This window comes from Vicugna pacos, chromosome 3 (genome assembly GCF_048564905.1).
Source record: "Vicugna pacos chromosome 3, VicPac4, whole genome shotgun sequence".
Lineage (NCBI taxonomy): Eukaryota > Metazoa > Chordata > Mammalia > Artiodactyla > Camelidae > Vicugna > Vicugna pacos.
Genome location: NC_132989.1, coordinates 44,635,620 through 44,648,846, shown reverse-complemented (window position 1 = coordinate 44,648,846; position 13,227 = coordinate 44,635,620). Strand labels below are relative to the sequence as shown.

At 41.4% G+C, this 13,227-nt stretch overlaps 1 protein-coding gene across 1 annotated transcript in view; it reads left to right on the top strand.

The window, feature by feature from the left end:
- Positions 1-7,650, top strand: part of TSLP (thymic stromal lymphopoietin) — a 29,378-nt gene extending 21,728 nt beyond the window's left edge. Inside the window, exons 2-5 of the mRNA XM_072958928.1 lie at positions 2,969-3,105; positions 3,988-4,032; positions 4,119-4,796; positions 6,783-7,650. Coding sequence (XP_072815029.1) covers positions 2,969-3,105; positions 3,988-4,032; positions 4,119-4,796; positions 6,783-6,941 — 1,019 coding nt within the window. The 3' untranslated portion in view covers positions 6,942-7,650. The remainder of the gene's footprint in view (positions 1-2,968; positions 3,106-3,987; positions 4,033-4,118; positions 4,797-6,782) is intronic.
- Positions 7,651-13,227: the final 5,577 nt, after the last annotated feature.

Sequence of the window (13,227 nt, the reverse complement as noted above, 5' to 3'; positions counted from 1 at the left end):
CATATTGAGGATTTGAATATCTATTAAGTAGTATATGAGGCTAAGCCCGAAGTCCATCATATTCTCTCCTTTGCAATGGTTGTTTGGAAGATCAGAACTCACTTTTGAATTTGTCTTAATTCTTCAGTCCTTAATAATCTGTGGCCTTCCCTGTGCCTGATCCTCACCCTCTTTATTCCTTGATATCTTTCTTTTGCCTTATCTTCACTGTTTTTTACCTTCTAGTACCAACACAATTATAGCAAGTCACTTCAAATGTTTTTAGGAAAAAAGAAATTGATATGAAGCAAACCAATTATTATAAAACATTTTCTGTTTCTAAAGAACTCACAGTCTAATAAAGACATGACTGAAAAATATTACTGAAATATTACATAATGAATGGAAGCCATAAGAGGGAAGCCCAAAATAAATATGGCTTAAAGGAAAGTGACGTCACATTCAGGTAAGAGATCACTTTTGGAGGAGATATACAGTGAAATGAGCATTGAATGACAGGAGAATGCCAACACCTGAGGATGCAAGGCTGGGAAGAAGAAAGCTCAGGACACCTTTAGAGCATATTAACTTCAGCTAATCTTTGGCAGACGCCTAGGAGAATGAAGGAGATAAGGCTGGAGAGACAGCTTGGAGCCAAGCGGGGCAGGATGATTGTGAATGTCAAGGCAGCTGGAGTCTACCAAGTGTTCCTGAACAGAAAAGTGATATGACTGAAGGTCACATAACTATCGATAAGGAAATTGGGGGCCCCAAGCACAAGTGTTTAGCAAAGCGTTTAACAGGCAGAGACATCTTTCAGGATACCTATTGAGGAGGCTCCCTGTCTGCCTTATCCCTACAAAACCCGACAGAGGCGCAGTTTCAAAGGAAGAAACAAAGGAAGGTGGGCATCTAGGTTATACCCTAAAAGAATCGAAGTCGAACCTAGGTGAAGGCTGCTTTCTTCCATTCCTGCTCCCATCAGTATATCCCACCCCAGTGAAGAAATCTGTGTCTCTAGCTCCTGTCTGCGTACCCAATCTCCAGTTGCCGGCCAGAAACACCTCTTTTGTCACAGCAAATAAATCAGGCTTTGACATCATCCCACAAGACCCTGGAAAGCTGGTGATGCGGGGAGAGGGAAGGAGGATTTCTCTTCTAAAGGATGCTGCCACGACATTAAATCCTAGACTTGAAGGGTTCCAGAAAAGCCCATCTTTTAAGTCGGCGGTGAACCAGCGGCTTTCTGACACTCCTGTTAACATCACAACCTTTATTCCCAGGCCTTAACCAGCGAATTGGGTCCAGCTGTACTGGTACGGCTGTGGAGCGCCTTTTATTAAAAAAAAAAAAGTTCACTTCTGGCTTGAGTGTCCACCCCACCCCCACCCCGAGTCCGTACTTTTCCCGCTTCCCTCGCCACTCCCTACTGCTGTTCCCAGGCGCCGCGTGGCCTGTGACATTTGCTAGGACTCACGTGGGGCGCCCTGCTTCGGCGGCTCCAGCGATGACTCCTAGGAACTTCCCAAGGACCAGGCTCTGACACGCGAGAGGGGAGAGAAAGAGGAGAGCAGGGTGTCAGGAGAGCCCGGGCGGCGCGGGCCACGCTCTGCCGGAGCGGGGTTCACCCCCTGCAGCCGGGTGGGTTTGGGTCTTCTGTTCAACTCTCTATTGACGCTACCAGAGCCCAGAAAGTGGCTAGGCATCCTTTCGGACGCTCTCCCTGACTCACTTCGCCGCGTTTAAACTCCTTTTTCTGAAATAACAAGAGTTTGCGAGTACAAATCCGAGCTCAGCAACTCGTCGCTTCTCCTGTCTCTCAGACGGGTGTCAGTGCTCAGGCCTCAGGTGAGGGAAGCTGTCGAAGCTACGCGGCGTGGGGCTAAAGCGAAGCGCCGGCACGCAGGGCGCACGAATCGTGCGCGCCGCCGGGCGAGCCGCGCGCTGGACAGCACCTTGCCCGGCGCCTTCCGCTGCGCTCGCGTTCCGCCCCGCTCCCGGAGTCTGGCGTTCCGTCTCCTAAACGCAGGCCTGAAAAATAGGGCTGTGAAGGTTGTTGGGCTGTGGACTTTGAGATTCTAAAAGTTCCTGACACCTATAGAACTTGTTAGAGGAGACCACGTACCCGGTTACCCAAGAGTAAGCACTTTTTTCACGAAGTTGATAAGGGTGCTTCGAAAAGTTAAGTTTTTGAGGGCGAGGCCTATCAGATCTTTTCCCGTTCATTTCAGTTTCTTATAGTCCCTACCCTCTAAGGTTCTGGTCACGCACTATTGCATACTTAATGAAGCGCAGTCGAAGCTTGAGGCTGCACTCACCCTCCAAAGTATCCCATTAAGTAAGCACATGAGTTTTCTCAGTAGCCACAAAGGAGGAAAAGCACTAGTTGAAAGTGGCCAAAAGAAATGGTCAGAGTTTACAGCATGTAGGAGCAGTGGTACTTAGTTTTTAGAGTGGCTGCTGTTTTGGTTGTTTTTGCCAAGAAAGGGGGTTTGGTCATGGAAATAGCCCTGTGGAAAAAAGATGTGGGTATCTCTTAAAGACATTCAGGCACATATCAAGGGTTTAGGGCAAAGCAAAAGGAGGCAGGTGAGGGAAATTCCTGATGATTTTACTAATGTTAAAATTCCATAGATTTGGCTAGTCCTATTTTTCTTCTATGTCATCAATTCAGAGTTCTATAAAGGAAAAGAATGACATCAAGGAAAATCATTGGCCTAGGAGAAAAGAGCCCGTAGGCGTTTAGGTGTTATATATATGGAGCCAGAAAGCTCTGGAGCACTAGGGAGACTCCAACTTAAGGCAACAGCATGGGTAAACATGGGTTTCGTGTGCACTGGGAATGAGAGGCAAAGAGTGGTGCCTGGGCACCTATTCCTAAGGCAGGCCCTGCAGACCTAGAAGCAATTAATGGTGGAGGAGTTTAGTGTGAATCTTGGGTGGGATTGGGTTTCCAAGTACATTGCCTGATACCTTATTATTTGTTCAGTTTTTTTCAGGAAGATCTTCATCTTGCAACTGGTAGGGCTCGCTCTAACCTACAATTTTACTGACTGTGACTTTGAGAAGATTAAAGAGACTTATCAGAACGTCATTTATGAAGTCCTGAAAGAATATATAAAGGGGGTAAGTGAAGAAATATTTTTTAAAATGTGTTTTCATTGTAAGATTAAGCATATACACTAAAATTCAACTTTAAATGAAAGAAAAATAATTTGTAAAATAATCATGGCCCAGCATTTTGCCAAAAAATTTACAAATGATACTGAAATATTTTGGCTTCTAAAGTGACTACCTAGAAATTGACACACCAATTAAATGTGCAGATGCTGATGAGGAGCAAATACTGATGGGTAACACATGATATCCTTCAAGGCTGTCTATCCTCTGCTGAAGCCTGCTCCTCCAGTACAATAAAAAAAAAAGGCAGTGATTAAGGGTTTGAGAAAGAGAAATAGAGGGAATTCTTGTGAGCTAAGTCCCAACCAGTGAGGATAGCCGGGGGACAGTGCACTTCAGGTCTTCCTAGTGTGCTAGATGCATTAGGATGCCAGTGTGGGATAAGGTGAACTTCAGATTTTTAAATATACAGTAGTAACCACTTACCTGATTATTCTAATTTCTGAATAAAGCAATCATGTGTGAAATGAATGAATGGCTACAGAGCAGATGTGAGCATTGGAAAAATGGTATTGCCACATGTGTGCCCTGTGTACAGTGTGTCCACTTTGGTGGGGAGGGCAGCTCTCCCTCTAGCACAGGATCATTTTATATTCATTTATATTTATTTAGTTTCAAGCACTAGTAGGCGCTATCTGAAGATTAAATGTTTCACTACGTCGTCAATGACAGGAACAGATGTATAGGAAACAAGTGCCTAAATGGAAACTGCTTTCAGAGCATCTTTAAAACCTGGGAGCAAGGAGTGGGAAGGAGGGGGACGATGATTTCTCCTATGAATTTTAGTCTTTACCCTTTTTATCTCATGCTATTTCTCTTTTCTTCCAGACGAAAAGTATCCGGTTCAACCGTTTCGTCTACTGTGAAGACGGGGTAAGTAAGTGGTTAATGCTGCTGTCTTTCTCCAGAGAGATGCAAGGCATTCCACGGAGGGGGTATCCTGGTGTGTGTAACTCCAGGCGGCTGGGTTCCCAGGCGACGCCGACCCCGTAGGGACGACCGGGCTGCCGGAAAACTCTGCGCTGGTGCCCAGTTTGGGACTTCTGTTCCAGTTTAGGGTGAGGAAGTCTCTAGAATCCGAGCGGGATTCCGGGAGAGGCTCCTCCCCCGACCCCATCAAGAGGAAAGGCAAATCCTGTAGTGGGACCAGGGGACAACGTCAGGGGCACCCCTCCCGGGGTGCGAGCCTCCGCGCTCGGCCCCGCCCCTCGGGCCTCGAGCCGTGGGCGGGGCGAGCGGGGCGCGAGTGTTTCCTCCTTAATCGCCCTCTGCCAGTCTCACAGCACCTCTGCTCCCTTCGCCTTCCTCGGGCTCTTTGCCCTCTGCTCACCCGATACCTCTTTCCTTCTACTCGAATCGCCTTTATTGTGACACCCGCTCATCCCCCACCGCCCCCGTTGCCCCTTTCACTCACGTCTTATCAGCTCTTTTTTTTTTTTCTCCTTGATCTACCCCCCCCGGCGTTTTCGTCTTTTCTCGTACGTTTTGCCGCTTGTGAGCAGCCGGATTGCCTCACTAAAATCGAGCGCTTTACCTTCGAACGCAACCATGGCTGCACGTCACTCGCCAGCGAAATCTTCGCCGAACAAACTAATGCTACATTCGCTCTCCACTGCGCGGGCTACCCCGGAATTGAGGTAAGCGGATGCAGGCGAAGCTCGCGTTTTAATAACTCCGAGCTAACCTTGAATTCAAGCGGGGCTTCCGTGCGGAAGTTGTGATTTTTATTCAGGTTCTGTCTTTCGAAGTGCAGGTGAGCGGGTAAAAGCTGTAGACTGTCGGTTAGTCCAGCGTTGACATTTGGATTCAAACCTACTTGTTTATAGGATTCTGATTCTTTTTGGCAGAATTGTGTTCTAAACCTTAGGCCACTGTTTCACATTATGGGCAGTAAAATTTGTACATCAGAGTGTCCTGGCTGCTAGAGCGTGAGGGTGATTGTCCAAAAGCCAAGTCCCAGGAACCCAGCCTAGATCTTCAAAATCACAGGTCCCTCTGTATGGGCTCCTTAAGAGGTTTTTATCCATTCCAAGGTGTGAGCAGTATTGCTCGGACTTATTATTTAATAATTGTATATTTCTTTCTTTAAATATTAAATTATACATTAAATCTCTACCCCATGTTGGTTTAATTGCTTGTATGGGTGCTATTGCTGTCACTACATAATGGATCTTTTGCATCCGCAGTTACATGTATTTGAATGAATGTGTAACTTAAGTATGGAAACGGTAGAGCAGATCTAGGGGAGGGAAGTATAGGTACAGCCTTGCCTGTTTGAATCCTAACTAACTTCTGTGAAAGTTACTTAGCCTCTGTGTACTTAGTTTCATCTGCAAAGTAAGGATCATATTCGCAAGTCCCATAAAGGGTGTTTATGAGGATTATATGAGTTGATAGATGTAAAAGCATTTGGAACAGTACCTGGTATGTAACAAGTTCTCAATAAATATTTCCTTCAGCTGGCAAGTAAAGCAGGGATTTATCCTCCTGATGACAAATTTTAAAAAGACAAAAAGAGACAGCGCAGATATGTACGCTTGCTGCCTGTTAACTGGTGGACTTTATCGGTCTGCACACTAGAGTGTCTGGGTGGCCAAGGCTGTCAATTTTTAGAGATGAAATATTGAAGCCATAGGGTTCTGAGTTGAGCTTGAGTTGGATACTAAATAACAGGCAGCCATGTGACAAACCTATTTGGCTCTATGAAGCCTATCAAGGAGACTCTGGCAAATTTACAGATGGCCACAGTGAAGTTCATCCATATCAGAAGAGCATAGGGGACAGACTAGATCAAGTTCTGGACAACACGTGAAAAAGGAAGAGTCTGACGTGATTTATTTCAGCCCCCTCTGAAGCCCAAAAGGAGAGGCTAGGACCAATAATATTTAATTGTAATTTAGCAGATTGTAAATTATAAGCCTTTTGCTTAGTAACCTGCTGAACTTTATTGATCTGAATACTGTGTGTCTAGGAGGCCCAGTCAGTCACTACTGAAGAGTAATTCAGGTGGAGGAATACATCAGAAGATTATTGCAGTCTTTTAAATTAATATTTAAACTTCTCTTCAGAATAAGCCTTCAGATGTTTGTGGCACATCTAGGAAGTTGAGAGGGTTAGAAGGTGGGAGCACTTTGGGTCCAAATAATAGGTTTACTGAATTATATCTATAAAGAATCATAAGATAACTCCTGTAATTAAGGAACTTATGATCTTGTCAGGGAGATAATGAGATCATCAACTTATTCATCTATTTAATCATTTAAGAAATATACAGTGTTTCCTATGTAAGGCATTGTGCTTAGTGCAATGGGGAATATCTGTGATGTAATAATAAAAACAGTATGTAAGTTAGAGGCAAGTTAAGTGAAAAAAAACTCTGGAGCACTAAGTGAATTTCCTAAAGAAATGTCCGAGCAATTAGCAAAGGTCTTGGGAAGGAGTCAGTGCTTGGCCTTGAAGTATATGAGTGGAGAGATAGGAGGGCATTCCTCTGGAGAAAGCACTCAGGAACAGTGTGGAAATGTCTTGGGGGACACACATAGATCTACATAAAGAAGACAAAATAACCAGCCACTCGAAGATAGTGACAATTAATTTTGCCTATTGCCTCTTCTATTCCACAGATAAGTATTACCCAAGCAATGAAGACAAGAAGGGAAAGAGAAGTCAAAACAAATAAATGCCTGGAACAAGTCTCAAAGTTGATAGAATTGTGGCGCCGTTTCTGTCGCATTAAACAAAGTAAAACTTCATTAAAATCCCATTTCACAGCAACAGAGTAAACCATCTTTATTAGACAGGTGGAAAGTTAACTATAACTGTGACATTTAAAAGACCACCAATAGTTTTTTTTTTTTTTTAAATTACAGAAGGGTTTCTTAGCTTATTTTTGTAAGCTTTTATTGTTTAAGGTAGGCTTATAATGTGGGGGAAGTACTGTTCCTCAAATGTCTGGGGAGACTTCTGTAGCATTTATGCCTAGGCCACTGATTTGTGGCAGTAATTCTCAGCTGGAACTGCCTAAGCCTTACTCTAGGAAAATATCTAAAAGTGTAGTAGAAAAAGGAAAAAAGTTGAACTCGATAACATGTAAACCTGTGTTTAAAAGGCAGACACTTCTTCCATGTGTACTGACACTCCATGTGTTTTCATACAAAAAACTTAAAAAAGAAGAAAGTTAAAGCAAAAGGGGTGAACAAAACGTTATACATCTAATAAAGCAATTTGAAAGAATTTCCAAGCAAAATATTGTGAAAGTATGCTAAGTCAAACTTTTAAAATTATCTAACATTTAAGCGTGGTGTATGCAAGCAGATCCTGAAGAAGTAGCTTTATTAGAACTAAAATATATATATATATATATATATATATATATATATATACTTTTTTAATTTTATGGAATAAATTTTTTATTTATTTTGTAAGCAGTTTTTAAAATTTACATACTGCTTTGTTATTGACACTATATTTTTCTTAATAAAATAATTCTCAAACTCATTTCTTATGAATGCTCTTTTTCATGTGGTTAGTTTCACATACTTTTTCTGAGGGACATCTCTTTTCTTCAGCTCTTTCCCTCCCCTCATCCTTGGAGCCACTGACCACTCTCCTCCTGCACTGTGCCTGTTGGCCCTGCCTGTAGAGAGAATACTTGGGGATAGGTGTCTTCAGGATCATCATCCTTTTGCATCATCATTTTCTTAAATTATGTCTCTAGTCCTTCCTTCTTTCACTTCTCACACCTGGAAGAGACAATGGAGGCAAAAGGTAAACAAGTGATGTCAAGTCCATTCTCCTATTCCTGAATACCTGCTACAAGTTAGAGCTACAGTCACCCTGTCACTCCCCCTCCACTCAGAATGCTCTGAGCACCAGTGGGAGGGGCCACCATAGCCATACAGCCCAGGCTACAGAGCAAATGGGAATACATTCATTTTTTTCTGAGTGGAAACTTTCTCCTGACCACTGCCCTGAGGGCTGGTGCTGAGTAATGATAGAGGAGGGAAAGTTCCAAATTCCTAAATCCATTTACTTTCCCTCAGCTAAGAGGAAGCTCACATTATGTATCAAGTTAGAATTTACAGAGCACCTACTGTGTGCCAAGCCTTCAGCCAAGTATTGGGGATACAAAAATAAGTAAGACACACCTCTACCCAAAGAAGTTCATAATACAGCTGAACTGGCAGTTTCCTTTGCCCTGTAGGAAATCAGGACAAACCCTTTTTCCAAAAACCTTTCTTTTTTCCTTTTTTTTCTTTCTCTTTTTGTGGTGAAGAGGAAGGAAGGGTGCAACTCAACCTCCAGGGCAAAAATAAGGGTTCCAGAAGCTTTGGGGAAAGCTAGGGTCTGCCCTGATGGTCATGGGCACAGGCCACGCCAGCCACTTTTGCCTTCCTCATCCTGAGATTGAGACAAGAGGGAAGAGGGCAGGGAACAACCACTGAAGGACACAGCAATTGAGGACAGGACAATCTGGTTAGAACTTAGATGGCAGAAGATTTGACTTCCAGTATAATACATTCCAATATAATGTGTGTAGGATACAAAAAAACATATTTTGTGATCCCAATATGTTGCTCAAATATCACCTTCTCAGTGAGAATTTACTGGGCAAACACTATTTAAAATTGTAACTCTGACACTATCCATCCCTCTCTATGCCTCTCCTCCCCCCACAGAACACCTATCAACATCCTTTAAAGTTATTGTTTACTTCTTTATTATTGTCTGTCTCTCTTTGATAGAAAACAAATTCCATGAGGGCAAAGTTTTGTATGTCTGTTTTGACTATGTGTATGGCTGAAACAAGTCATATGTCTGTTTTGATTATAATGATATTAGAAGCATCTAGAAGTGTCTGTGATTCATTAAATGTTGAATAAATACTTCCTGAATGAAATGTTGGTCATTTAGGTGACAGGCACGAGATTTTCAGCATGAGATCACCAAACGGCAGGAACTATAGGTACTGTTCAGTTTTCCTGCATTTTCCTGCAATCTTCTATGTGGAGGTAATACACAGGCCTGAAGGTTGGCTTTCTAGGAGCATGGGGTGGAAGGAACTGGGAGATCCACTGGTCAATGTGTGATGTTCATTTCATCTGCCAGTCTCAGCTGCAACACCCTTCTGTACCTCCTGTCCGAATCTGGATTACTTAGGATTCATTTCTCTAGGAAAGTAAACCCTAGTCTCCAGAAGAGTAGAATTAACAGCCTCATTATTCCTAAAGAGCTGCAAATAATTCTTAAATGAGATTCAGTTATTCTTTTCCTGGAACTTGCCTGAAGACTTCAGGGTGAATGTAATGAATTTGAGGACCATATGTGACTGCAATTTTCCATCATGCAAAACCATGTAATTTTAGTGGAGCCCTTTCTCAACTGGTGCCAGAGTTTGAAGCCGTGATAAGAAGTACTGGAAGGACACATTCCATGATCTTATTTCCAGTATCCAACAACATCACTGTTTTCTCACCAGCCATTTCCTCAGTGGTCAAGAGGTTTCAAAGTGGCTTGCAGACTACCAGTGTCAGAATCACCTGAGAAGCTTGTTAAATGCAGATTATCTGTAGTCTACCACTTTCCTTCTGAATCTGAATACTGGGTTGTAGGTCCTCAGTGATTCTTTTGCATAATGACCACCACCAGTAACAATAATTTAATCAGGCATCCAGCCATGTATTCAGTTACTTGGAATTCTAAACTGACTAAACATAGTTGTATGTGGCCTTTTGAGATTTATAGCAGAACAAAAAAATAAGGAAGAAAAAGACAAGAATGCACTATTCCTTCAAAATTTCTAGTTTTGGGAGGTCTTTGATGGTGAGAGTATTGTTTCTATGGAGACCATTTTTGCACCAGTGCATGCTGATCCTGTACCAGTAAGATAAGCATGGAAAATAATGCCCTCAATTCCTCCTAACAATTGTCCAGGCTGGTGGACACCTCTAGCCATAATGTCCTCATTTTGGGTTTATTATGTACCTAAAATTTGCTCGAATCATATTGATAACAAAACATGCTAACACTTCCTTCAAGATAATTATGAAGATCTAATGCAGGGTAAGAAATTCTATAATAACTGCTGATTAATTTCTTCCATTCTTTTTTATTCCCCCCTGCTTCTCTTACTCCCATTGTGTCAGGAATGTCTGGTAAGGAATGCAGAAGAAAACTCTATTACCATCAATATAGCGTAGGATATTTCTAAAAATGAGGAGGAAAGAAAGCAAGTGGGTCTACATGGGTCTAGTCTCATACCAGACATTCTACTCAGGGGAGAGACTGCATGGCATACTTAGGAGAAGCTGTTACATGAAAGGCAATGTCCTTTGGGAAGGTAACCTTTTACAGATCACTGTGGGGCCTGGATTTCTGGCACCCAAGTCAGAAAAGTTTTCAAGAGAATAGGAGAACATTGAGGGTTATTTCTACAATATTGTCATCTGATGCTGATGGCCTATATGTCCTATTATCCCAGCTCATCACTATGGAGAACTTCCCATCATGATTGAAAAAGGAAGTAAAAGGATATTTAAAACAAAGAAATGCTCCAGCCTGATCTTGGAAGAGGGTAAGGTTACGTGGACACCTATAGTGATGGCAAATCCTAAGCATGTGGTTTCCAGGGAGCTGACTCTTCTTTCAGGCTAAGTGCTAGCATTGGTACTATTGAAGAACTGTTTCATTTGCTGTTGCTTAATCAGATAAAAGTTTGTTCTGAGTCTTAGAAGCGCATCCACCATCCATTCCATGTCATTTTCATAAAGGCAGCAACATTGATAATTCTCAGGACTGGCTCTGTGTTTACTATGTACCTAACTGACACAGATTAACTTAAATTCTTTATTACGCTGAAAGCAGAGAGTAGTATTTGATACATTTTAAAAAAGGATTTACATGAAAAAAGTTGAAATAAATGATATGCTGATAAAGACGTTTCTCTATGCTGCAACCTTTAAGTGGCATTTCTCAAGGAGGCTGGTTAAAACAAACATTTCCTATAGTCTCCAAACTCTGGATCAGAATTGCCATGACAACATTTTAGTGACATCTACATGCTTACCTGTGGAAAAGATCTCACATATTCAGCAAATCTCTCTATTTCTACCCTGGTTAACAACGTCTCAGCGCAGTATGTATTACAGTGGTACTACTGAACCAGCAACAGATCTGTTCCCCTACATTTGCCACCACCAGAGGAAAAGTAGAGCAGCCAGAATGAACAACTCCCCAAAGGAGAAAGTATTAGATTGACAATAAGAAGCACTGATACATGGTACCCGCTCCTCTACCACCTAATTTCACAGTTGTTGTCCACAGTGATTCACTCATCTGTGAAATAAGGGAGTAGACAGGCAAGATCTTGAAATCCCCTTGGGTTTCCAACATGCTTCTGCCAATACAATGAAATAAAATAAAAGTACTTCCAAATTTGATTAGCAAGTTAAATATAAATATACTGGTTATATATTAATGTGTAACAAATAACTCCAAAATTTAGTGGTCTAAAACAGCAATAAACATTTATTATATTATACAGTGGAGACCCAGGAATTCAGGAAAGGCTTAATAGAGCAGTTCTGGCTCAAAGTCTTTCATAAGGTTGAAGTCAAGATGTCTCCATGGCTGCAGTTATCTGAAGGCTTTACTGGGGCTGGAGAATATACTTTTAAGGTGCTTTACTCACATGTCTAGCAAGCTAGTACTGAGGGGTTGGCAGGAGGCCCTCAGTTCCTCACTACGTAAAATAGTCCATAAGACAGCTTAAGTATCTTCCCAGCATGGCTGTTGACTTCCTACAGAGCAAATGACCCAGGAAAGAGCAAGTCAAAATCTTCAATATTTTTTATGACTTAGCCTGGTTACAGTGTGAGATGGGACTACACAAAGGGATGAATACCAGGAAGTAAGAGTCATTGAGGTCACCTTGGAGGCTGGTGATCACAATACATCAAGTTAGTAACAAAAAAGAAATGGTCTTTATTATATTAACTACTCAAAAAAAGTCATATTTAACTTTTTTTTTAAAGTTAGAAATGACAACATGACAGTTATGTATTTAATATATCTGAATATTGTGAAGCCCCAATGCATTGAATCAAATTGAAAATGATCATTTGTCAATGATCTGCTACATCCATCTTTTCTTTTGTACTAAATTGGTACTAGTGTCCTTAGGGGCATCTCTAAGTAAAAAGAGCAATAGCTAGTTCCTTTTCTCCCACAATGCATTCAAACACTTTGCTGGCAGATGAATAGCAAGTAACTCAGGGAGGCAACTGGTAGGGAGAAATGAACTCTGACCAACTGTTAAAGCTGGAAAACTCACAATCAGCCCATAACATGGTCCCTTTAAAAGATCCCAGTACAACAGCTAACATGTATGTATTGCTACCATTTTTTCCATGAGAATTGTAATTTTTAAACTTTTGTCTCACTGTCCAGATGTAGGTCAAAGAACATAAATCTGATCAACAAGCCTAAATTCAAATTGTTACAGTACCATTAAGTAATCCTGGACAAGTTAGGTAATCTCTGAGAAACTCAGGTTTCTTATCCAATGTGAATACACACACAACATGTGGCCCAATGTCTGGTTTTGAAAATATGATTGCTGAATACATTCTCTCTCCCACCTTTCAGCTGCCCTTCAGTTATCTGTTCTCCTTTTCTAAACCTTGTGCTAGTCTGGATTTTAGCACCAAATAATCTTGGAACCTTGGAAAAATCATTTAACTCCAATGAACAGATTTCCTCATTTGTAAAATAACAATATAATTTGTACCTTAAACACCTCACAGTCTTAATCTGAGGATTATATTAAAATAATGAGTGTTATCAAGAGCTTTGTGAACTGTAAAGTCCTGATGGGGGAACTTTTTCAATTTTCTCCCCAAACTACCAATATATACAGAAGTCTTTTTTTGTAATTATAAAGGCAATATCTGCCTTATACACAGTTTAAAAAACTCTCAAAATGTTAATCTAGTAATTAAAACCAGTTGTACATATCCCCATGACTCACATGTAAAAAATAAATAATCCATTAATATTCCAATCTGTATT